General features: G+C 54.5%; 9 protein-coding genes across 9 annotated transcripts; 4 read left to right on the forward strand and 5 right to left on the reverse strand.

Moving 5' to 3' along the window:
- Positions 1–215: 215 nt before the first annotated feature.
- Positions 216–2,420, reverse strand: VTN31DRAFT_1461 (uncharacterized protein; the record flags this gene model as incomplete). The annotated part of the gene is made up of 6 exons (XM_069401521.1): positions 216–431; positions 481–568; positions 622–1,081; positions 1,130–1,477; positions 1,524–1,605; positions 1,659–2,420. 6 exons carry the CDS (start codon positions 2,418–2,420, stop codon positions 216–218), a joined length of 1,956 nt encoding a protein of 651 aa, XP_069264317.1.
- A 947-nt stretch (positions 2,421–3,367) lies between these two features.
- Positions 3,368–5,085, reverse strand: VTN31DRAFT_1462 (uncharacterized protein; the record flags this gene model as incomplete). Its single annotated transcript, XM_069401522.1, has 2 exons — positions 3,368–3,969; positions 4,026–5,085. The coding sequence occupies 2 exons, from the start codon at positions 5,083–5,085 to the stop codon at positions 3,368–3,370; spliced, it is 1,662 nt and encodes a 553-aa protein (XP_069264318.1).
- Positions 5,086–5,684: 599 nt separating this feature from the next.
- Positions 5,685–8,718, forward strand: VTN31DRAFT_1463 (uncharacterized protein; the record flags this gene model as incomplete). The annotated part of the gene is made up of 5 exons (XM_069401523.1): positions 5,685–5,837; positions 5,893–5,990; positions 6,256–7,393; positions 7,449–8,091; positions 8,144–8,718. 5 exons carry the CDS (start codon positions 5,685–5,687, stop codon positions 8,716–8,718), a joined length of 2,607 nt encoding a protein of 868 aa, XP_069264319.1.
- Positions 8,719–8,855: 137 nt separating this feature from the next.
- Positions 8,856–10,404, reverse strand: VTN31DRAFT_1464 (uncharacterized protein; the record flags this gene model as incomplete). Its single annotated transcript, XM_069401524.1, has 4 exons — positions 8,856–9,113; positions 9,174–9,626; positions 9,694–10,040; positions 10,098–10,404. The coding sequence occupies 4 exons, from the start codon at positions 10,402–10,404 to the stop codon at positions 8,856–8,858; spliced, it is 1,365 nt and encodes a 454-aa protein (XP_069264320.1).
- Positions 10,405–10,959: 555 nt separating this feature from the next.
- Positions 10,960–11,804, forward strand: VTN31DRAFT_1465 (uncharacterized protein; the record flags this gene model as incomplete). The annotated part of the gene is made up of 2 exons (XM_069401525.1): positions 10,960–11,395; positions 11,461–11,804. 2 exons carry the CDS (start codon positions 10,960–10,962, stop codon positions 11,802–11,804), a joined length of 780 nt encoding a protein of 259 aa, XP_069264321.1.
- A 562-nt stretch (positions 11,805–12,366) lies between these two features.
- Positions 12,367–16,151, forward strand: VTN31DRAFT_1466 (uncharacterized protein; the record flags this gene model as incomplete). Its single annotated transcript, XM_069401526.1, has 9 exons — positions 12,367–12,579; positions 12,644–13,152; positions 13,206–13,245; positions 13,302–14,337; positions 14,392–14,738; positions 14,790–14,860; positions 14,913–15,002; positions 15,057–15,083; positions 15,134–16,151. 9 exons carry the CDS (start codon positions 12,367–12,369, stop codon positions 16,149–16,151), a joined length of 3,351 nt encoding a protein of 1,116 aa, XP_069264322.1.
- Positions 16,152–16,432: 281 nt separating this feature from the next.
- On the reverse strand, positions 16,433–17,131 carry VTN31DRAFT_1467 (uncharacterized protein; the record flags this gene model as incomplete). The annotated part of the gene is made up of 3 exons (XM_069401527.1): positions 16,433–16,677; positions 16,738–17,020; positions 17,117–17,131. 3 exons carry the CDS (start codon positions 17,129–17,131, stop codon positions 16,433–16,435), a joined length of 543 nt encoding a protein of 180 aa, XP_069264323.1.
- An 875-nt stretch (positions 17,132–18,006) lies between these two features.
- Positions 18,007–19,311, forward strand: VTN31DRAFT_1468 (uncharacterized protein; the record flags this gene model as incomplete). Its single annotated transcript, XM_069401528.1, has 2 exons — positions 18,007–18,694; positions 18,746–19,311. 2 exons carry the CDS (start codon positions 18,007–18,009, stop codon positions 19,309–19,311), a joined length of 1,254 nt encoding a protein of 417 aa, XP_069264324.1.
- Positions 19,312–22,339: 3,028 nt separating this feature from the next.
- On the reverse strand, positions 22,340–22,634 carry VTN31DRAFT_1469 (uncharacterized protein; the record flags this gene model as incomplete). The annotated part of the gene is made up of 2 exons (XM_069401529.1): positions 22,340–22,561; positions 22,629–22,634. 2 exons carry the CDS (start codon positions 22,632–22,634, stop codon positions 22,340–22,342), a joined length of 228 nt encoding a protein of 75 aa, XP_069264325.1.
- Between the last annotated feature and the right edge of the window lie 1,670 nt (positions 22,635–24,304).

The following is a 24,304-nucleotide window of genomic DNA, read 5'->3' on the forward strand; positions in this document are numbered from 1 at the left end:
ATAATGAGAGAAGGAAAAAAAAAACCTGATAACACATAGCACATTCAGTTCCTCAAGTCATCCTCCTTCGTATGGTCCGACAAGTAGCGTGTATTCGTTTTCACGTTGTTCTGTCATGTCGAGGACCGGACCCGATCCTCCTGCGCCTCAAACTCCGGACTCCTATCAACTCCAGTGATCCCAGATAGTCATTCATTTGAGTAAGTGGTCGTAGGTCAACGACCCTGCTGCTGGCCCCGCTCCCGCTGCTGCCTCTCCAGCTCCTGGCGGATCCGAAGTGCCTCGGTGCCATCGTCGATGATCGTCTCCTTGAACCACGGATGCTTGAGCGCTTCCTTGGCCGTGATGCGCTCTTTTGGATCGTACACAAAGATCTTGTACAGCAGGTCGAGGAACTGTCGGTTAAACGAGTTATTGGCGGGGATGAATTCCTATTTCCATCAGCATACCCATCCGATAGGCGTGACTCAGAGCACCTACATGAAGCTGCTTCATGGCCTTGACGTATTTGCGCGACGCTCGAGTGGTTTCGGCGTTGGGATAGTCCAGCCTATTTCGATTGAAATACCTTGCATCAGTTAGCATCAGAAGCATCAGATGTGATAGAATGAGATGACTTACTTGGCCGCCTGGTTCGGCGCGCCATTCTTGGGCTGCAAAACTTGGCGGATAATCTTCTGATCAATCTTTTGGCCGCACACGCTCTCCATCATTGCGAGATGCTCCAGATTATCATGCGTCTGGAACAAAGCATCTCCTGTGTAGAACTCCACAAGAATGCAGCCAATGCTCCAGATGTCGCACGGGAAACTCCACCCCAGGTTCAGGATAATCTCCGGAGCCCGGTAGTGTCGCGTCGACACCACGGACGAATGGTACTCGTCGTCGAACGTGGCAGAGCCAAAGTCGATCAGCCGGATCTCACTGTCGAGAAGCACCCGTCGCTGGCGAGCGTTGCGGCAGATGGCGTGCGAAGATGACGGCATGGTGCGGTTGTACGTAAAAGTCTGGTAGGCGCTGTTGACCAGCAGGATGTTCTCGGGCTTGAGATCAGTGTGGATCAAGTTGAGATCATGAAGGACTGCGTGGGTCAGCAATCATCCAGATGTCGGGGTAGGGTCCCACGTACAGGCCACGCTCGTGAATAGCTGCCGAGCAAAACTCTGGATCTGACTGCTTGGGAACGGTACGAACCCATTGGCTTTGAGGAAGTCAAACACACTCTGACCGAGCAGGTCGGTCACGATGCAGATGTGGTTGCGGAAGTCAAAGCAATCCCGCAGGTGAATGCACCGATTGCGGTTTGTGCGATCGTTCGAGGCGAGCGTCGACAGCACCCGCAGCTCGATCTTGGATGCATCCCGGTACTTCTGCACCGAGCGGATAATCTTTATTGCACAGCGGGTCTTGCGTTGCCTGTCGTACGCTTCCACCACCTTGCCAAATGTGCCTTGTCCGAGCAACCGAATGATCGAGTCTGGTTGTGTTAGTTGAGTTTTTCCATCAAACAGGGCAAATCCTACATCGATCTGTCAAATTCGTATTGGCTGTGACGAGGTAATGACCGTCTTTATCGTCACATTTTTGATTTCGCGACCACGAGTTCTGGAACGAGTTAGTCTGCGTCAAACTAGAGATGCACATGCAGGTTGGCTTACATCGCGGATCACCGGAACGTGAACTTCCTTGGCCTTGATCGGGGGGTTTGGCGGAGGAACATAGCTCAGATAGGCATCCGTCGGGGTCTCAACCTCCCGCCGCCTCTGCTCGTCGCGGGCGGACTTGCGTGTCACACGCTTCCGCTTCTGGCCGACGTTGGCCTCCTCGTACGTCGCACTGCCATGAGAGCCCAGCGACGTCGGGGCGGTCGTCTGCAAGGAGGCAGTGCGATCGGTAGAGAGGGAGCCGGCCGACGAGTCCTCGCCGTAGGACTGCGGGTTGATGGAGAACGAAGGCCGATCGTAGGAACTCACGTCATAAGCCGTCTCGACACCCGTGCGACGCCTCTTGCCCGCAGGTTGGGCTGCAGAGGTCTGGTTGGCCGTGGATGCGGTCGACGACGCCTCCTCCGGAGGCGGAGTGTCATCGATGACGATGACCTCCTTGGGGATGCCGTTCTTGTAAAACTCGGCCCAGTTGGGCTGCCTCCGGCGGCGGGATCGGCGTTCAGACGACGCGGTGCCGCTGTTTTGCTGAACGGCTGGATCCTGGGCCGACGGCTCCTGTGCGGCCGCCGGCAGAGGCTGTGCGGACGAGGGGGCGTCGTTGGCGGTCGCGTAGGCGTAGCCGTTGGCTAAGTGGCCCGCCGAGGACGCCGGAGGGTACGCATTGCCGGTCTGGTATGAAAGCTGATGATGGGGATAGCCATAATGCGGCCGATGTGATGGATAACTGGCCGTGGCGGTCGACGGGGTCGACATGGTGAGGTATGGCTGTTGTGTGTGTGCTGGTCCAGGCTCAACTTCACTCAAGGGGTGGTAATACGGAGTATCGGGTGTCAAAGGGCCAACTGGGGTGGCACGAGGAGACGATAGTGGTAGAACACGGGACTCAGCGCCTGGAAACAGGCGTCATGGAGATGAATTGAGCGAGAGGAAGGGATAGAAGCAACGATGACGACGCTGTAGGATGGGGGAACCCGGCGCCCGGACAGGCACGGAGAGAGTAGAAGTGGCCGGATTTGGACGAATCGACGGGAGAAGACGCTCCCCGAGGTTAATGTCGGCGACAGACAGACAGATGAAGCATGAGAGGGCGGAATTTGGATGAAATGACGCGGGAAAAGGCAATGAAGGATGATGGATGGACGGGATGGAGCGGTTCAGGGCGGAGGTGCCAGGTGAGGTCGGAACCACGGCGAATCGCACGGGTTGTGGCTGAAGTGCGTGGAGGGACAAGCCGAGAAGACGAAGACGAAGACGAGGAGAGAAAAAAGACAACGAAAAGAGAAGAAAAATGTTGCTAATCACGCCCGGAATCCGACGTCTTTGGTGGCGTGGAGGCGACGGGCTTGATGGTTGGCTTAATTCTACTGTTTTCCCAAGCGATTTTCTCATTGTGAGTAGGCTCTCTAACTCTTTAGACTCTGCGGTAATATCCATTTCATTTCGATGTGATTTTTGGAATGAATAATGATGCAACTCCTTTGAATCTGCGTGGGCTGGTGTCGACCTTCTCGCTGCCCACGATGCAAGCAAGAACCATCACTTGAGTCTAGAGATCATCCAAGAGAAATATTCTTTACTTTGGTCCAAGCATGTAGAGCCCTCTCGTGAAGAAAAAAGAAAAAAAAAATAGAGAAAAGAATTAAAATATCAAACTTCTTACGTAGACAAGCCTTCCCAGCATTCTATGCCCTTTGATACAATCATAACTCCATCCGCTCCTCCTTGAAGTCCTTGGAATACCCCTTTTGTAGATGCCGCGCCCCCCGTCCATCCAATTCCAGCATGAACAGAAGATCCCGCACTTGAATTCCTGACGACCGATCCTCACGCCAGTCGCCCATTCGCCGCTTCGGCGCCGCGGCCTGCGCTTTCCCGGCCCGGTCGCCGCCCGCGGCAGCCGCCGGCGACTGCGTCCGCGGCGTCGAGAAACTGCTCACCGGAGTCGACTGATTGAGCCAGTTATACTGCTTCTTGCCGAATCGCTGACTGGAGATGATGTTGTTCGTCGCCATCCTCGCTGTCTCGATCGACTGCTGATGCTGCTGTGCCTCGCTGGCCCTTGCGTCCATCTGCCGCTTGGCCTCCTTTTTCGTCATCCCCTTCGGCGCAACGAGGCCCGTGCCCGTCGGCGTACTCGCCCCAGACGTCGCCTGCGCGTCGCTGTCGTTGATCAGTGCGGCCGCGTTCCGTTTCGTCCGCTTGGCAATGCGGGCTTCCTCGGCCGAATGGTCCTTGCTCGAAAGTAAGCGATATTTTGCAGCCTTGTCGTAGACCATGCCGGTCTCAAGTGACGAATGGGACCCTAAGGAGTGGGGTTAACATCCCCGATGACCACAACGAGGGGAGGGAAATTCCTACGTTTTAGAGACCCAGCAGTCGATCCATTCGGAGCCGCGACATCCTGCCATTCAGGAGGCACAACGCCCTGGGAATGTAGCCGACGGCTCTTTGACAACGTAGCAGCGTACTCGAGAACCGTTCGTAGTCGGTCCTGGCAGGAGAGCGAGAGCAACGTTAGGATATCAACAAGAGGTGCCCCCTCCTGGTTGATAATCGAATGACCTTTACGCACGACCGAGGAGCCATCCGGACCGGTGACTTCGATCGGCTGCTGCATTCCCGGAGCCGCTACGGGATGCCAAACACCCTCGGTTGGGATGTGCACCCCCAAATCGCGCCCACGCTTCTGGAGTTTCTGTTCCAACACACGCGTGAGGAGAAATGGATCCTGCAGATGATACTGCGATCTTCGCGCGGCCAGCGTGTCCTCCCGCGTAGGCAGGTTAGGGTCCTGAAACGGCGCCGGCGCCGGAGCCGGACCCGGCGGCTGAGCGACAAAGGAGGTTTCCTGGGTGGTAGGTAGCCTTTGAGATGGCATCTCAAAGCTACCACCCGCCGACGCCGTGCCTGACGTAGACGTTTGTGAAGTAAACGACGCACTTAGGGTAGGTAGGGGTGGCCGTTGTTGCGGTTGCGTTTGGGACCCGATCGGCGCGAAGCTGCCGGTAAGATACGCTTCTTCTTCCTTGACATCAATTCCAGACGATGCCAGAACATCCGTGAGCTCCGAAGCATCGGTCGGCTTCTCAAAGGGCCGCGAAGGAGGGCCCATTGACCCCGGTGGTGCAGGCCCGGTGGTCCCCGCGACGGTCGTAGGTGCAGAGCCGGGCGTCGAGACCGCTCCGTTCGCTGTCGCTCCGTTGAACATCGACGGCTGGCCCTGCGAAAGCTGCATCGTTCCAAAGTTCGGGGAGGCGTAAGGCGACTGCGACTGCGGTAGCGGCGATAAACGCTGCCGCTTTGGAGGAGGGGGGTAGGCGCCAACATTCGCCGGAGAGCCCGCACCGGGGGATGGTGACGATACCGGCGGCGAGAAAGATTGCGAGGAGTATTGCTGGTGAGGATGAGTCTGCGCCATGGTCGTAGGGTGACGAGAAACGAGCGCGAAAGAGATCGGTTCACGAGTGTAGTCTTGCGACTACGAACAGATCGCCAGTGAACGGCTCCGGTATGAGTGTCCCACTGGCCGTGACCATTTCAATATCACCGTGGAGGGACCAACATGGAAGCGCAAACGGAAACTAAACACTGTTCTCAGTCGCAGCGATCGGGCGTCGCGAGCGGACGATGAATCGGCCAGATTTGCTTCTTTCATGGAGCAGCAGCGGGAGCAATCCAGCTTGATCCGCTAAGCGCGCGGCTCGCAACCGCCGATCACGTGATTTAGCCGAGCTTTCCGATTCTTTGTTGCGTTCCAGATCTGGAGCTGAGGCTCTATTCCGTACGCAGTGCTTGAGCGCCGCGATCATCGCGGAGGAAATCATTTCATACCTTGTAATAGATTCTTTTACCGGGGATTGCCAGCACCTTTATGGTGATCCCTGACCTTTAACCCGTCGCGTACCCGGCATTTTAAACCTTGAGCTTGCTACAGGCCTGGGCACAGCTTTGTCCAGCTATCAGCAACACATACATTGGGATGGTATAACCTCGACTGTCCAGGGAGACGTCCGGATCATGGCGGCCAAACGCAAAGCATCGGCCATGGCCGCCACGGTGGACGATGAGCCCGTCGATCCATCCGACGAGCTGTCGTTCTTATGCCTCGGCGGTGGTAACGAGGTTGGCCGGTCCTGTCACATTATCCAGTACAAGGGGAAGACCGTCATGGTCAGTGTTGTGTCGGATGAATTATCTAAGCTTACTGCTAACATGTCGCCAACAGCTCGATGCCGGAATGCATCCCGCAAAAGACGGCTATGCGGCCCTCCCATTCTTCGACGAATTCGACCTAAGTACCGTGGATGTGCTGCTTCTAAGCCAGTATGTGCCCTATCCTCGATTGCGTATGATTATCGATCGCCAGTTTGTCTTGCAAAGAGCCGAGTTGCTGCCATGGTCAAGCCAAGCTTGTCTCACTGTCCATGTACATCAGAATGAATGGAATGTTCTATTCTCTTTCAACTGCGTACACTTCTCGTCTCCATCAACCAGGAGCTTGGGCTGGCATCTTGATCCATGGCATCATCGACGCTCTGTTTCATAGTATTCGTATAGAGAACTTCCGCTGACCATGATTTCATGACAGTTTCCACGTGGACCATTCGTCAGCCCTCCCATATGTCCTCAGCAAGACCAACTTCAAGGGCCGCGTGCTGACGACACACGCGACAAAGGCCATTTACAAATGGCTGATCCAAGACAACGTCCGGGTCAGCAACACCGCTTCGTCTTCAGACCAGCGGACAACACTGTATACCGAACAGGATCATCTCTCCACACTACCGCTCATTGAGACGGTCGATTTCTGCACAACACACACCATCAACAGCATTCAGATCACTCCTTATCCTGCCGGCCACGTGCTGGGAGCGGCAATGTTTTTGATCTCGATCGCCGGATTGAACATTCTCTTCACCGGTGACTACTCGCGGGAAGAGGATCGGCATTTGATCCCGGCCGAGGTACCAAAGGGCGTCAAAATCGATGTGCTTATCACAGAGTCCACATTCGGCATTTCGACAAACCCGCCGCGGGTGGAGCGTGAAGCCGCGCTCATGAAAACCGTGACGAACATTCTCAACCGCGGCGGCCGCGTCTTGATGCCTGTGTTTGCGCTGGGCCGTGCCCAGGAGCTGCTTTTGATTCTGGAAGAATATTGGGAGCGACATCCGGAGTTGCAAAAGTACCCCATCTACTACATTGGCAACATGGCCCGGCGGTGTATGGTCGTGTACCAGACGTATATCGGAGCCATGAACGACAACATCAAGCGCCTCTTCCGCCAGCGCATGGCGGAAGCGGACAGGAGCGGGAACAAGAGCGTCAGTGCCGGCCCCTGGGACTTCAAATACGTACGGAGTCTACGCAGCCTCGAACGGTTCGAGGATGTGGGGGGCTGTGTGATGCTCGCGTCACCCGGTATGCTCCAGACGGGCACCAGCCGGGAATTACTGGAGCGATGGGCGCCCAACGAGCGCAACGGTGTAGTCCTAACAGGCTACAGCGTCGAGGGCACCATGGCCAAACAGTTGCTTAACGAGCCCGATCAGATCCCAGCCATCATGTCCCGTGTCGCAAGTGGGCCAGGAAGCCGCAAGCCCATGGATGACGAGCAAAAAGTCATGATTCCTCGGCGTTGCACAATCGACGAGATCAGTTTTGCAGCGCATGTCGACGGGGTGGAAAACAGGAATTTTATTGAAGAAGTTGGAGCGCCTGTTGTCGTATGTCTCCTTCATTCCCAGTTTTCTCTTTTCCCTCTCTAACTAAATTTCATAGATTCTGGTCCATGGGGAAAAGCATCAAATGATGCGACTCAAGTCTAAGCTCCTCAGCCTTAACGCGGACAAGGAGGTCAAAGTCCGGGTTTACACGCCAGCTAACTGCGACGAGATCCGGATTCCCTTCCGCAAGGATAAGATCGCCAAGGTTGTCGGAAAACTAGCCGATGTCACTCCGCCCACAAAGCCCGAAGAGTCGCAGCTCATGTCGGGCGTCCTTGTGCAGAATGGTTTCGACCTATCGCTGATGGCACCTGACGATTTGCGCGAGTACGCCGGGCTGACGACCACGACCATCATATGCAAGCAACACATCACCCTCAACACGGCGAGTATCGAACTGATTCGGTGGTCGCTTGAAAGCACGTTCGGTGCGATTGAAAGAATCGGGTCCGACGTGAAACAAGAGACTGAGAGTAACGGCAAGTTGCTGAAGAAGGAGGCCGAGGAAGCCGCCGACGAGGAGATTGCCTTCCACGAGAGTGAAGCGTGGCTTATCATGGGCTGTGTGATTCTACGGTACCGGCCACGGACGCGCGAAGTGGAGCTCGAGTGGGAGGGCAACGTGATGAATGACGGTGTTGCCGACGCAGTGATGGCGGTGCTCTTGACGGTTGAAAGCACTCCAGCGTCTGTAAAGGGTGCGCTTCCCTCTTCAACATCAAGTTGTGGATGAATACTGACCCAGCCCAGAATCATGCAAGCAAAAGCGCCACAAGCATGACCACCACGGCACACCAACCGAACTTCCCAACCCGCACGCATATCTCAATTCCGAAGCGCGCTTCTCCCGACTAATGATGATGCTCGAGGCGCAGTTCGGCGAGGAGAACATTTTTCCCATCGAGAGACCTCGCCGGAACTCAGAGCCGGAAGACCAACAACAAAAACACGAAGAAGGCCAACAAGAAACAAAGCAAGAAGAAGAAGAGGAAGAAGGCCTCTCCGCCGACGACGAGGCAGAACTCGCCCGTCTGCGCGGCCTCGGCATCCCCTTCCCCGGCATCGAGATCCGCGTCGACAAGAACGTCGCGCGCGTGTGGCTGGAGGATCTTGACGTGGAGTGCGCCAATGGGGTGCTCAGGGATCGTGTCCGGGTCGTGGTCGACCGCGCGGTGGAGACGGTCGCTAGCATGTGGGCGGAGGAGAGCAGGGCTGCGACGGCCATCAAGCATAATGGCGTCACGCACCGGATTACTGCTAACGGGGCTGCTCATGAGGAGGAGGAAAAGAAGCTGGCGATGAAGACGGCGTTGGTGGAAGGATAAGGTCGTGCTTTGACTACCTATGTCATCATGTTTGTGTACTACATAGTATTATGTGTGTTACGATAGATGCTCTGGGTATTCCGGTCTTTTTGTCATCGCACATCTAAGAATTGTAGCTGTCTATCTATCAAACCCGCTCAAGTCGTAGGGATCCGAGCGAATACGTCCTCAATGACCTTCTGCGCCAGCTCAGCAATTCGCACAATCTCCTCCCTCGTCGAGTTGTACGGCGGCGCGATGATGATGTGGTCCCCGCGCACACCATCGACGCTGCCGGAGCCGGCATACAGGGAGATGTTGTACTTGGGCGACAGGGCGGTGTCCATGACTGTCTCCCCGACACAGAGACTGCGCTCGAACGGCTCTTTGGTTGCTTTGTCTTTGACAAATTCAATCTAGCGATCGATCGTCCGTCAGTTGATATATCGAGTGGCTATCATAGAGGGGAAACAAACACCCCAGAATAGGCCCCGTCCTCGGATATCACCCACATGCGGATGACTCTCCAGCCGCCTCCTCAGCTCCTCCTCCAGCAAAGCGCCCATTGCCTTCACATTCTCGAGCAGATTCTCGCGGCGAATCACACGCTGCACCGCAAGGGCCGCAGCACATGAGACCGGATGACCCTGGTAAGTCTGCCCATGACGGAAGCACCCACTGCCGCTGGCCAGCACGTCGGCGACCCTCTGTCCGATCAGCACGCCGCCGACGGGGGCGTATCCGCCGCCAAGACCCTTGCCGATGGTCTGTAAATCCGGAGTGACACCTTCATGCTGCCATGCGTGCAGCGTGCCACAGCGGCCCATGCCGGACATGACCTCGTCAACGATCAGCAGTGCGCCGTACTTATCGCAGACGGCTTTCATAGCTTGGAAGTAGCCTGGCACGGCCGGAACACATCCTAGAGCCTGTACAGGGAAATCGTTGAGTTAGTGGTGGCATTGTAAGAGAAATCATGCGGATTTCAAGACGTACCGCGCCAACCACCGGCTCGGCAACAAACGCACACACCGTTTCCGGCCCAACACGCTGGAACTCCGCGTCCAGCTCTTCGGCCAGTCGGCGGACGTACTCCGCATCAGACTCGCCATCTTTCTTGCCTCGGTACGCGTAACAGGGAGACACATGGGAGATATTGTCTAGGAGAAGAGGCTGGAACGGCTCTCTTCTGTACACATGGCCGCCCATGGACAGGGATCCAAGGGTGGTCCCATGGTAGGATTGCCTGCGAGCGATGAACCGTGTTCGCTGCGGCTGCGGATTGGCCATTTCCAAAAAGTATTGGCGGGCCAGCTTCATTGCGGCCTCCATTGCTTCCGAGCCTGGTGCGCGTGAGCAATGGCATGGTCATCTACAGGTCTAATTACGAGCGACTTTACCCGAGCTGATGATGTACAGCCTGCTCATCTTGCGCTCCGTAGACTCAACGAGCAATTCGGCGAGCTCTTCAAACGGCTGGATGGTAAAGAACGCCGTATGCGTGTACGAGAGCTTGTCGATCTGCTCAGCCATGGCACGCTTCACGTCTGGATGGCCATGGCCGAGACAGGCCACAGCCGCTCCGCCTGTGGCATCCAGAATCTTGCGGCCGTCGTCCAGCACGAGGTAACTGCCCTCGCCGCCCACGGCTTGCTGGGGAGGCTCCTTGACATTGCGATACAGCACCGCGCTAGAACTTGAAGCCATTGTGCAAGCGCCAACACCGCCAAATGGGACGACAGTCAATTCATTGACGACTTCTGAAATTATGAGCTGCAGCACCTCTTGATTACTCAGGGAACGCAGTCTGACTCACGTCCAAGGCGGGGTCATCTATCTCTCCACGCTCGGTAAATCCCCCGTCGGCTTGCCACGGTCTATACGAGCAAATCCCGAGGCGCAGATTGGACGACTTCGCCGAAGATACTGCCAACCGAGCGCGCAGTCATGGCCAGTGATAGGTTAGCAATGTGCACAGCTTTCGAAGCATGGGTATCTGAGCGCATAGCATCTTGTAATGCGGAGAGAATTGCTGCAATCAGTATGGACAGACCAGGGACTGTTCGACCTGGCCTTTATCAGATCGCCTTCTATCATACCTAATATGGAAGTTACATGTTCTTACACTTAATAATCCAGCTGCTTAATACGTACTAGTGGGTCTCCACTAGGCCAGTTGGTGTGTTGGTGAACTTGGAGCTTGACTGCAAAGGGCTCCCACACTGTTCAGATCTCTTCGCAGTCTCAATCTCCGCCACAACCATGTCACGTCAAGCTCGCGTCCAAGATGCCGATTCGGACCCGGAAGAGGTTGCCCCTTCCGACGCTAGCTTCAATCCTCCGGCCTTTTCGCAGGAGTCGATCTTATCTTCCTCGATAATGCACCCTATGCCGCCTCCAGGATCCTCCGCAAGACCTCCACCACGGCCACCGCAGGAGATCCCCAAGCATTGGCAATGCCTATATCCCGTCTATTTTGACAAGACGCGCTCGCGCGCTGAGGGGAGACAGGTGTCGAGCAAACTCGCCGTGGAAAACCCCCTCGCGAGAGATATCCTGGATGCATGCCAGCAATTAGGGCTGCGAGTCGGCTTCGAGCCTGAGAAGCTGCATCCCAAGGACTGGGCAAATCCCGGGCGGGTGCGCGTGCTGCTCAAGGACGACAACGGGAGGCTACTCAACCCGCAGATCAAAAACAGTATGCATCAAGCCTCTTGCTCCTTGGACGATGGGCACTGATTCATCATTCTTACTCTCTACTAGAACACCATCTGCTCATACTAGTTGCGCGATGGCTGCAGGCGCACCCGACTACCGAGAAATCGCCATTCCGTTTGCGCATTCGCGGCCTCCCCATGCCGGACAAGCTCCCCGATCCACCACCAGCTCCGCGTGGGTGGAAGGTGGGAAAGATCCTTCCCATCCATTCTCCCGCGTATTCCGGTGGTGGCGTCAGCGAGAATCCCTTCAAGGATGCCATGGCGGAAATGGAGAAATTTGGGGGAATGCCCGGGTTCCCCGGCATGCCGGGGATGGGAGAGACGGGCGAGTCGGCATCCGGCGGCGACGGCAAAAAGAAAAAGGACAAAAAGAAGGGCAAGGCATGAACGCGTCTACACTTGCTGTATGATCTGGGTGGGAATGTTTGGATTCATGTTGCATGGTTAGCGGCGTTTCGGGTTGATTTCTACATCATTAGGTATTAGAAAAGAGATGATTGTGTCTTGGGACCTGACCGCGCTCATCATGAAGCATGGGCGTCTCTTCTTCTCCGAAAATGACGGAGAAGATTATGCCATGAACCGATCGATTCATAATAATCTCGTTTTTCTGTAGTTACTCCGTAAAGTCCAATTTCTTATCACGGTAACGTAAATTGAGGTTTGCGCTCGGCTTGCTGGTGTGAACTCCGATTTACATCAACATTGGCCTCGCTGACGAGCTGAATTCTCCGCAATCCGGGATTCCCGACCGCCATCACCGTCCCCAATCTGGAGTGCCGATCCAAGGTCAAGGCATCTGAACCTTGATTGAGCGCAAAGTTTCGAGCTGATGGCTGCTGTCAAGCAATCGAGAGTCTTCGTGCATTCCGGAACTCCAGATAATCTTCAGACAATACCCCGCCCCCCGATATTGATATCAATGATTGTGGTTTTCCACGGATGAGCCATGGCTTCACCCGGATGGCTCACCGGCCTCTACGAGAAAGTCGCGATGGAGAGCAGCGCGCAAGCCCCGGACAGTTCGACGTCCTCGGCGACTCCCCAGCCTAAGGCCCCGTTGAGAAAAGGGCATTCCGGTCGCGGCCATCGCCAAATCACGCGCAACCGCGCCAGCTACAGTTGCCACACGTGCCGACGAAGAAAAGTGAAATGCGACAAGGTCCGTGGGATCTTTTCAGAAATTGAATCGCTGAGACCAACTAACCTTTCTCTGCGAGCAACAGGTCCATCCAGTCTGCGGAAACTGCGCCAAAAATGAAACCGAGTGTGTCTACGATGCGCATCCACCAAAGCCGGCGGACGGAGACGGTCGTTCGTCGCATAGGAACAAACGAAGACGAGATACATCGCAAGCCCCGACCGATACTGTCGGCGATTCGGCCTTTCCCCCTGGATGGAGGAATAGCTTGCGAAGTGGCCCGCAGGAGATAGAGGCGCGACTCGATAAACTCACCACGATGATTGAGCGTTTGAGCAAGGCTAGTAACGGGTCGCTTTCGGACGAAGAGGCAGCGCGTCAGCTGGGGATGCTCAACCAGGCGGTCGATTCTCGAAATACGCTGCAAAAGGCCTCGGATCCGCTATCGCGGTCGTCCACTGTCACGCCTCGCCGCAATATCGAGTCAAATGGTGAGGAGTTTCCCATCCCCCCCGGGAATGCGACCGATGTGGTCGACCCGGTGGGGAGTCTCAATCTTGGCCATCTGAGTCTGGAGGATGGTGGGAAGTCCCGGTGAGTAAAAATGTCGTAGTGGACTGCTACAGTCCGGTGTTGACAACGTGCAGTTACGTTGGTAGTATCTACTGGGCGTATATATCAGACGAGGTTCGTCTCTTTGAGAGAATCCGTGGTCGCCATGGCCTCTTACTAACGGCCGATAGATCAACGAGCTGAACCAGTTGCTGCGAGATCAACATCGCTCCTCCGAGAGAGAACTCCGAAATGAGGCCTCGAATGAAGCATCTCCGGCAGAACGACGGCCCGGCTCTCCGTCGAGCTCGTCTTTTTTTGCGAATCGCAGGCCCCAAGAACAAGATCCTGATCCATCGAGTCGCGCAGATCACTTCTACCGCGCAGTCCTCTTTCCCTCACGGGAGTCTCCCGCCACTCACGAAATGTCGATCGAGCCCGATGTACTTGAGAATGTGCCCTCCAGGCGGCAGAGCGATGTTCTCTATCGTGGGTTCATGTCTGGCATTCATGCCATCAGCCCCGTGGTTCATCCTCCAACGGTACTTCGGTCGTATCGCAGGTTCTGGGACTGGTATGACCGCGGCAGTTATTCGGGGGAACCATACCCGGAACCATCCTTTATTCCTTTGCTTTATGCCATTTGGTATGGAGGGTCGGTCACCATATCTCTTCGCACCATCAAATCCGAATTTGGCTTCACTTGCCGCTCAACTCTGGGGGAGAAATATAATCAACAGGTAACGAGATGGCTCACAAAAATCTCGTTTCCCCGTAGTCCAACGCTGCATGGGCTTACGGCGTTTTTGCTTGTCCAAACCATCTTGTCCCGGGAGGAGGAGCCTCTGACTAGCAGTCTGTTCATCAGTCTGGCCCTCCGGGTAGCCCAGACAATGGGTTTGCACCGTGACCCTGCCCAGTTTGGCATCCAGCCAAGCGAGGCGGAAGCACGGCGTCGGGTCTGGTGGCATATCGTTCACATGGATTGCGTTGTCGCCATGTCCAGCGGTCTGCCTCCGTTGGTTAATGATGAGAACTATTGGGACGTTCGGGAAACCAGCGAAATTAAGGATACCTTGCTGGGCACACCACAGGCGGAGCAATACATGCGGCTGGTCGAAGCCAACTTGCGGCCCCCAGACAACCCCGACGATCCCACGGTCTGTGGTGGATCATCGATGGTGAACGTATTCTACCTCTGGGCAAGGGGCAAGTACATCATGGCACGTGAGGATCCCCATCTACACCCACAAGTGTACCGTTGCTGAATCTTCTTTCTAGGTGCAATTCGGCGTATCCTGAGAATCCAACTCGGGACGAAGCGGATCACCGGACGCGACATGGAGGAGTTGAGTTCAATTTTGGTCGACCTGCAGTTCAAGCTGAAGTCGCTGGTCAACCGCATTCCTCTGCCCCAGGAATCAGGAACTTCCAACCGGGGAGAAAGCTCTACACGCTCCGTGTCCTCTGATTCTCCGTCCCAGCCTGAGTCATCTAGCAACCATCAGTTGGGCGAAGGTGCTCTTCCTTTGGATGGACCGGCCGGGTGTGCCGAGCAATACCACACTCCGGTCCTCGTGGCGTTTCACAAGTGGGCTCGAATCCTTCTTTCTCTATTCATTGACAAGGTAAGTTGTGCGGGTTGGTTAGCACGGTGATTCGTTATTGACTCCTTGGAGGCGTTTTGCGTTGCCTACCAACCGTTTTTGAAGAATGTAAAGTCCAAGATATGGCCTGCTGCACGACAGGGGTGAGTTGAGTCCGTCTGCTTCATGATTTGCTCCGTTACTCATTGCTCACAGAGCTATTCGACACTGTCACGGCTTCATGGAAAAGTTCATTGCTCTGGCCACAGATCCCGAGTTCCAACCATTTCAATGGAGTTGGCCTGGGTTAGTCCTGACCAAGTTTTGATCCTGTGTCAGACATCGCTAATTAGACTGCAGCAACCATCAACCAATGCATGCCACAATGTAAGTCTGATGCTGTTAACTGACAGCGACGCTGCTAACATGTAACCCAGGATCCTGTTGATCGATCTTTACGAACGGCCAAACAGCCCACAGGCACTCCGGTCAAGAGCATACGTCGACAAGATCTTTTCCATGATCGGCCCGGACGGGGGAGTAGTCGGCGGAGAAGACGGAGAGGGAGTAACCACTCACCGCCCCCTCAAGGACGGCGGTCGCGAAGCCTGGGAAATGATGCGGCGTCTCCGCGAAAAGGCATGGCAAAAAGCCGGGCTGGACCCGCAGCAGTTCTGGACGGACGAACAAACCCAACTCGAAGCAGGCGTTGCATCCGACGAGACCCTCCAGCGAGGTCAGACACTTGGCGCGGGTCGACCGGGCTATGGACATTCAGATCACGGCAAACCCGACCCCCATTTGGTCGATTTCGCCAACCGGTTCTACACGATGACGAAGGCACAGACACTCCCCAGCCCAGTGATCTCGTCTCTGCGACAGGATCCACCCGCTCGATACGCTCCGCCTGCGTCCCAGTCTTTTCCAGATACGCCGCCCATGGAGCTGCATCCCACGACGACACAAGTCTCCTCCGAGGCAACAGCACTCAGCATGCCGACAACTTCGGAGCCGCCCAATGCGACCCTCACGCCTCAGCAACAACAACAGCAGCAGCAGCAGCAACCACTACAACAGAGCACCTTCTCTCTCGCGCAACCGCCCTCGACAACGACAACGACATCGTACCAGGTCGAGCCGCCGGCATCAGCGATGCCCTCGCTACCTTCCTTGAGTCCCAGCTTCGTCGGCGCTCCCACGCCGCCGTCGATGGTGGATCCAAATCTCTCCTTCGACTGGGACGAGTGGGACGCTGTGTTCGGACAGCAGCTCCCCGTGGCGGACGAAGTCATGGATCTCGACCCCGTGGCGGGATTCGGGCTGCCGGATCTGGGGCTGGGGCTTGGTTTGGGGAATGGAGGAGGTGGTGTGACAGAACCTGCGTCTCAGCAGCAAGGAGGACATGACGCGAATCCAATGGGCAATGATTTGGGATGGGGGCATTTTTCTGGTTGATTGGGGGTTATAAAACGGTTGGTTTTTTTTGCTTCGATTGTCAGTTAGATACCCTTGCTAGGATTGATTCTACATTTTGGACGTGGAAATCATAGTCTGTATACATGTGTGGTTGTCGGTCAAACCACGCATCTTACGCCTTGTATTCCTGCACTCTTTCTCTCGTGGCGACATTAAATCGAAAAAAAAAAGGGGGGGACATCGAGGAAATGACGGCAGCAATGGAAATCAAACAACCATGAAGATGTGTATATGCTTTGTGTATCCCATCTTCCAGCATTTTAGACCTTCATCTCCTCCAGACCGTGCTTCCAGAGGGTAGCATACGGCGTGATGCCATCCTCGCGGAAGTCGATCAGGACATGCATGGCATTGCCATCCATCGACTGACCCATCAGGACATCGTAGTTGTCGTAGTTGGCGAGGATCTTCTTGACCGCGCCGGGGGCCTTGGCCTGGAACTCCTTGATCGTCTCCTCGGAGGCGCCCTTCTCCTTGAGCTTGTTGTTGACACCCTTGACGTACGCTGTGTACAAACTCATGATCAGCCAATTGCAATATGCGAAGGAAAACAAGAAGAACGTACTCTTCAGATGAGCCTTAAAGGCCTCCTTGGAGGGCTTCATGCCCTCCTCCTGCTTGAGCCAGACCAGGCGGAATTGGTCCTCAATGTCGTGGACCATGACCTGCTCGCCTTCACCGCCGGCGGTGTCGTCCGCATCCTCACCTAGAGCAGAAGGGTTTGCTCCCTCCAGCTGGAACGTCTCCTGTCCCTTCATGTACTTGCGGCAGTCGGCCTCCCAGAGAACGCCGTCGACCTCCTTGATCTTGTAGTTGTCGGAGAGCAGCTCGTCTCCGGAAATGATGTCCTAGTCAAAAACATACGTTAGCAAAGTGACCTTTTGCTTTTTTTTTCCTTCTTCCTTCGATCTTCCTAGGCAGCCCCGCAATTGCCTCCCACATACCTTGTAGATAATCATGTTGACGGTACAATGACAGTCAAGGATTCAGCGACACAAAATCTAAGCTCAGGAATCGCAAACTGCACAGATCGAGCCCTGATATAAGAGTCTCAAAGGGAAAAAAGAGGGAGGGGCAGATATAGGCAGGTTTTTTTCTGGACGCTCTCTTTGGCCATTCGCAGAGGTTCGAGTATTGGTGGGGGAGGAGACCGAGACTCGACGCTAGTCCTGATAGGGTCTAATGCAAGATCGGAAAGTGGAATCACGTGACTATACAACTGGCACGTGGCAAAATGGCCTGTGACTATCACGTGATTATATACTCCGAGTCTAGATCACGTGAAATACCTCCGTTAGTTTTTTTTTTTTTTTTTTTTTTCTCTTGACCCATTGCTTTCCAATCCTTACTGCAGTCTTCGGACCCTTCCACTCGCTCCGTTTGACGGGTACTTGTTCAGAAGACCAGCGGGCTCGCAAGGAAACATCTTTGATGCAACTGGAGTGGTGATGAATGAGGGTTGTTTATGTATTCGAGATCTGGGCATGATGCCGGATCTTCACCATCCGACAGCTTAAGGAGCTTAGGTTAACCGTAAAATGTCTACTATGTTACTTTACTTAGTTAACTTTGCGCATCAAAATTTCAGAGACCTTCAAGTCCTCAGTCCAAACACGATGTCCACGATTATGTCCAGTTGACCCTGACATACCTCTCTCCTCTACTTGTCCTGGGCTCTGCTATACGCATTTCTCATCCAGCGCCACTTGGCGCCTCATAGCTCCTTCCTTCTTCAATCTTTGAGTTGACACTCTGAGACCAACCTATGCGCTTGTTTACATAGTCTCTCTTCACGATATCTGCGATTGCACTGTTCCTTAACTCGCGCGACAAAATGGCGTCCACAAACTCTTCTGTGGTCCTCGACCTGCCACCGCTGCCGTCTTACACTCTCCGACCGCGAGAACCTCTTCTGCCATTCATGTCGGACAACCTCCTGTCGCTATCCCTGCCCATCATCGGATATTGGACCGCAAGTTTGCTCTTCCATTTGATCGACGTCTACGACTTCTTCCCCCAGTACCGCCTGCATACGCCCGCCGAGTTGCTCAAACGAAATCATGCCACCCGCTTTGAAGTGCTTCGCGACGTGATCATCCAGCAGATTATTCAAACAGCCGCCGGAATTATCCTGGCGTACTTTGATGACGAGGAATTGGTCGGTCGGGAGGAGTATGATGTCGCGCTCTGGGCGCAACGCATCAGAAGGGCACAGAGGGCCATTCCGTGGCTGCTGAAACTGGTTGGCGTGGATGCTATCGGTCTGGCCAAGTCCATGACCAACTATCCCAGCTGGGCCGGAGCGCTGGCCGGCGGCTCGTATCCTCAGTTGCTCAAGAAGATTGTTCTGGACAACGGCCTGGAAGTGACGGCCCCGTCCTTTGCTGAATGGGAGCTCAATGTCGCCAAGTTCATCTATTGGATATTCATTCCGGCCTTTCAATTCGCTGCAGCAATTTGCATCCTCGACACATGGCAGTATTTCTGGCACCGGGCCATGCATCTGAATCGTTGGCTATATGGTTAGTCGTCTTGACCTGTGGTGTCCAGGACACGCTAACAGCGTTGTGCAGTTCACTTCCATTCCCGCCACCACCGTCTGTATGTCCCGTATGCGTATGGCGCTTTGTATAATCATCCCGTAGAGGGCTTCTTGCTGGACACGGCTGGCTCCGGAGTGGCCTTCCTTGCAACCGGGATGACGTACCGGCAGGCCATGTTTTTCTATACACTCAGCGCCGTCAAGACGGTCGATGATCACTGTGGATATCACTTCCCGTGGGACCCTCTACAGCTAATCACTTCCAACAACGCTGCCTACCACGATATCCACCACCAGAGTTGGGGCATCAAGACCAACTTCTCCCAGCCGTTCTTTACCTTTTGGGATCGACTCCTTGGCACACAATGGCAGGGTGAGATTAAACACAAGTACGAGCGAGCGCGCATTGCCGCTGAAAAGCAACTTGAGCGCGAACGCGCGCAGTCCGGCGCAGCTTCGAGTGAGGACGCGTCAGACTTTGAACCCGGGCCACTGGATGCGGGCGTTGGCAAGACCACGGCCACGGACGCTCCGTCTCGAAGAGTTACACGCTCGACTTCTAAGCAGGCAAATGGAGTTACTGGCCGCGGGATCTGACAAGACTGACGTGTTGATGCGGTATGTTCTGAGGCATGGAACAATGGTGGCTTTTTCTTCTTTATCCTCTTGGCTCTTCCATTCATTCTGCATGACCTTGTATAGGCTGTTTTAATACGTTTGCCAGGGCGTGGCCGGACTATGGTCCTGGTTTTCTTTGTTTTGATTCCACTTGTAATGTACATAATATTTTTCTCTATGGGTATCCGCAACCACCTGTCAACAATATGAATGCTATCAAAAAGATTCGAGCAAGGAGCAGAAACAGAAAACTCCACAACCCCAGCGAAGAATCGAACTTTTGAAGTATTTTTCTTCAGATTCATGCACAAAGCAGAATATAGTCCTAGAAATTCCCACCCTGTCCACTCCAGGTGGCTCATCACCCAATGGTCTTCTGTCGACTGTACGCACAAACTACTTCTTCTGTCTGCGTTGTCGCGTCCCTCATGGTTGCCTCGTCCTCCTGGAGGCATGTGCTTGGCAGGCGTCCTCCTTGTGGCTTTTGCAACTTCCCCTTGTTAAAAGCATTATTGTGATCTTGGGTAACTGGAGTAGTGTTTCTGCGAGCAATACTCGGACCCTGTTTTCCTTTCTTCTTGGAGGAACCTGTAACTGGGGCCTTGCCTTTGGCATCAGGCCAGTGTCTGAGGCTCCTGGATTTCCGAACTGGACTGGACTCGAATAACCGGACAAAGTTGGTGTCCATAGCGTCGGTGCCGGTGTCAGCAAGGGTATCACCGCTGGCATGTCCATTTGCTAGGCCCTCTTTGGGTTTGACTTCACTGGCCTTTTTGAGGCCCGGATGCTCTGGCAGCCCGTGACACGTCGCAATCATGCTGTAGTTGCTGAGATTGTCGTCTTCTGTCGCTGTCCGGTAATCCTCGGTGGCGGGAGAGGTTGCTCTCGCTCGCTGTCCGGGACTTGACGACGCCCGTCGAGAACTGCCACGCTGGATGCTGTTGCCAATGCTGCCGTTGCCAATGCTGCCGTTGCCAATGCTGCCGTTGCCAATGTGGCCGTTGTCGTTATCGATGCTATCCACATCGCTGTCGTTGTATTCGTTGTTGGCGGCGCTTTGTCGAGACCTATAACGTCGGGGGCTGCTGCTAAAGTTGTTGTTGTTCGTGCTACGTTGAGAGTTAGTACGTCCGACGTCGTTGCCGTTACTGTTGTTGCCGGTGCTGCATCGAGAGCCGTTGCGTTTGTTGTTGCTGCGTCGAGAATCGGTACGCTGGACTTTGTCGCGGCTATCATTGTTGGGGTTGCCAATGTCGCTGTCGTGACCGGTTATCAAGGGAGATCCGAGCGGAGACACGGCCTGATCACAGCGGGAAGTTTCGATGGTGGCGAACGGTCTAGCACGCTCCCTGGAAGACGACCATGACGATTCCCAGTCGGCGTCAAAGCCTGGAGAGTCAGACTCCATCGCAATGGAATCATCCTGGTTTGGCATCTGACAGGAGGAAGGTTGCTGTTTTTTGGTGAGCCTCCTGGGCAATGATGGACGGGGTTCATCCCTATCCACCTGGACACTAGCATCGGAGGTAAAGCGGCGTTTAGGTTGCATCTCGAAGTTTGTTCTCTCGTATATCTTTCTGGAGTTTTTGATACCTATCGCCAGCGCGAGGCCTTGCTGCCGTTGCCAATGCTGCCGTTGCCAATGCTGCCGTTGCCAATGCTGCCGTTGCCAATGCTGCCGTTGCCAATGCTGCCGCTGCTAATGTTGTTGTTGACAGGATGGCCGTTGTCGTTATCGATGCTATCCACATCGCTGTCGTTGTATTCGTTGTTGGCGGCGCTTTGTCGAGACCTATAACGTCGGGGGCTGCTGCTAAAGTTGTTGTTGTTCGTGCTACGTTGAGAGTTAGTACGTCCGACGTCGTTGCCGTTACTGTTGTTGCCGGTGCTGCATCGAGAGCCGTTGCGTTTGTTGTTGCTGCGTCGAGAATCGGTACGCTGGACTTTGTCGCGGCTATCATTGTTGGGGTTGCCAATGTCGCTGTCGTGACCGGTTATCAAGGGAGATCCGAGCGGAGACACGGCCTGATCACAGCGGGAAGTTTCGATGGTGGCGAACGGTCTAGCACGCTCCCTGGAAGACGACCATGACGATTCCCAGTCGGCGTCAAAGCCTGGAGAGTCAGACTCCATCGCAATGGAATCATCCTGGTTTGGCATCTGACAGGAGGAAGGTTGCTGTTTTTTGGTGAGCCTCCTGGGCAATGATGGACGGGGTTCATCCCTATCCACCTGGACACTAGCATCGGAGGTAAAGCGGCGTTTAGGTTGCATCTCGAAGTTTGTTCTCTCGTATATCTTTCTGGAGTTTTTGATACCTATCGCCAGCGCGAGGCCTCTGTTGAACACCTCCCACGCCCCACTGAGGAAGATCCACACGCAAACGAAGATCGAGAGGTTAGACCAGAAGGGCCTCAGTTTGGGATGCAGGTCCTCGTGGGCACCGGAATCGGGGCGGCTGCAATACATGGCAAACAGATCCTGGAGGGCGGTCGCGTCCGTCGCGACGCGGGTAAGCATGCAGGCGTCGCAGGCGTCGGACTGGTACTCCCAGGGCTCCACGCTGAGCCTGTGGGTGCCCTGCCTCTTCCGCGACAACCGCTCGTTCCACATGCCCTCCATGGCGCGCACGCGGTGTAAGGTATCCTTCTCGTCCTTCCCGAGATGCTCCTCATATGGCGCCATCTCCTTTGTCTCGCGAGTCACCATGTGCCGCAGCTCGTCGAACATGCTGCGCGTCAGGTAGGCGCTGAGATTCATGTGCTTGTCGCAGAGCGCGGCCTTGCTGCTCTGGGCCGTGCAGAAGTCGACTCGCTTGGACCGTTGGAGGTGCCGTTTGAGCGCCGCAATGCCTCGCTGCAGCTCCGCGTCGTCGTTGGTCAGGAAGATCGGGGCAAGGTATTTCAAGTCCTGGAGAAGGATCTCCTGGAGCTCGATGCGAGGAAAGACGTTTAGTAAACTGTTCATTTTGTTTGGAAGTCGTGAGATGGTAATGGTATAAGGTCAACTATGAGAACCTGAAGAGAAAGAGCAAGATGAGGCCAGTGCTTCCAGACGAATCACAGAGGAAGTGATGAGACAGAATGGGCAAGGAGGAGGAAAGGCAGCATTTTAACAGCAGGAAGAGAGACCAAATATTCCCTTCGGTGGAACAACTGCCTGCCGGATGGACGATTCCGTGGGCTTCATCTTGCCCTCCATCAAGCGCGGGAATTCTTACAGCAAACTCCTACAGTCTCTTCAGTCATGTTCCTCCAGAATCCCGGAAATGGCCTTGACTTCTGTGCTGTACTAACCCTCATCTTGCAGGTTGCTCATTTCTCTTTGTGACGATTGCCATTTCCGAGTTGAATGGAAATATGCACTCCAGTAGGTTCTTTGAAATCAATGTCATTGTGTATAGCGTAGGCGGACGACTTCTTTGTTGATTGTCTCTAAAAGCTGTCAATGAAACTCGAAGTATTGTCTTGATTTCGACCTTTGACCGAATTCAGTGCCGGTGCCAGCGTTGTTCTGCTCTTGTTCTGCTAGCCCTAAGGATTTTCCCCTTCAGGTAATTTGCGGGATCCCGATCCGAAGTCCAGCGTACGAGTACGAGTATAGTAGGTGAGTATCAGATCTGATATGGCACGTGACATTGCTTCCACTGACCATAAGCCTTATCCCTTGATCTTCAATATCGGATCATCGCCAGTTCACATGGTGATTCCTCGCAGCATTCTGCTTAGTCTCCTGCTTCTTCCATTTTGTTCCCCTGATGCATTGCGTGTTCTCCTTCATCGTGCGACTCGCGCCCAACGATGCCAAGCCTCGACTCAACTCCCGCATCCCCAATTGGCCATTGATCTCGAGGTAACCTTCCCAGTTAAGTTAGTCACGATGATCATTGATTGGCTCATTTCGGATCTCCCCCATGATTCGTGAAGAAGCCTCGGGCCTCGGCCGCCTCATGGCAATCTGGGAACCAATCATGTTCACAGGATAAGAACTCGTAACATGTGATTGGCCCGGCCCCATTTGGGGTGCGCAATACCCAAAACAGGTTAGCGCGGGATGGTGCCGTCAGTCCGTCACTGCCGTGGCGACTTGAGGAAGAAGACCTTCCACGGTGGACTCGACGAGTGCGGCTAAAGAGCGGCAACCGGGCTTTGTCTTCGGTTATTTGAGAGTTAAATCCTCCGTATGTACGGAGTACTCCGTACGGAGTACAGTACAGTATAATCATATCAATTCGCCGTTTGTAAGAATTGGGTTTAGGTTGTTGGAGGATTCGAGCCTTGCCTTGATTCAGAACAAGGCTTATCGAGCATTCCATCAATTCCACCGACTCTTGGCAGCATTTCCCGCCCCTAAAGACCATTCAGCCGATGTACGGTGTACAGTATGTACTCTACTTTGAAGCTCAGAGTGATCAGTGGCACAACGTCACCATTTGGACATGGATTTGCCACCAGTCCAAAAGGCTGGACGTCCTCTGCCGGATGCGTCTTCATCAAACGTGGAGTGATAGGCATATGTAGCATGTAGGGAGAGCATCCAGGGGCTAACATTGATGGACGAGTCGAATAAGCTCTTTGCCACCTCCCTCCGCCCGAGGATCGCCTGGGGAGAATGCCGGCGCAAAGAGCGTAAATAGTGTTTGGAGTCGAAACCAATGCTTCGGATCAAAGCATCAGAGCCCGTCACCGCGAGACAGGGGTGAGTCTGGCATGTGCGATGGCTGCTGCATGGTAGACCGCTTATCTCCTGTATCTAGCGCATCCATCAAGGGGTGAATGAACGCGTCTGCATCATCCCCAGATCATTCCTCGTCTTTAGTTCTGAAGAAGTATTATTACTTTGGACATCACTTTCAAAACGAGATCGGCTCCTAAAAGCCGTTCTGCTCCATCAAGCAATTCTCCGCAGCCAACATCCGGACCACAGCCGAGAAAGGCCCGCCGCTTTGATTCCGCTTTTGATTAAAACTAAA

The sequence above is a fragment of the Thermomyces dupontii genome (assembly GCF_041956625.1).
Source record: "Thermomyces dupontii strain NRRL 2155 unplaced genomic scaffold VTN31scaffold_1, whole genome shotgun sequence".
Classification (NCBI taxonomy): domain Eukaryota; kingdom Fungi; phylum Ascomycota; class Eurotiomycetes; order Eurotiales; family Trichocomaceae; genus Thermomyces; species Thermomyces dupontii.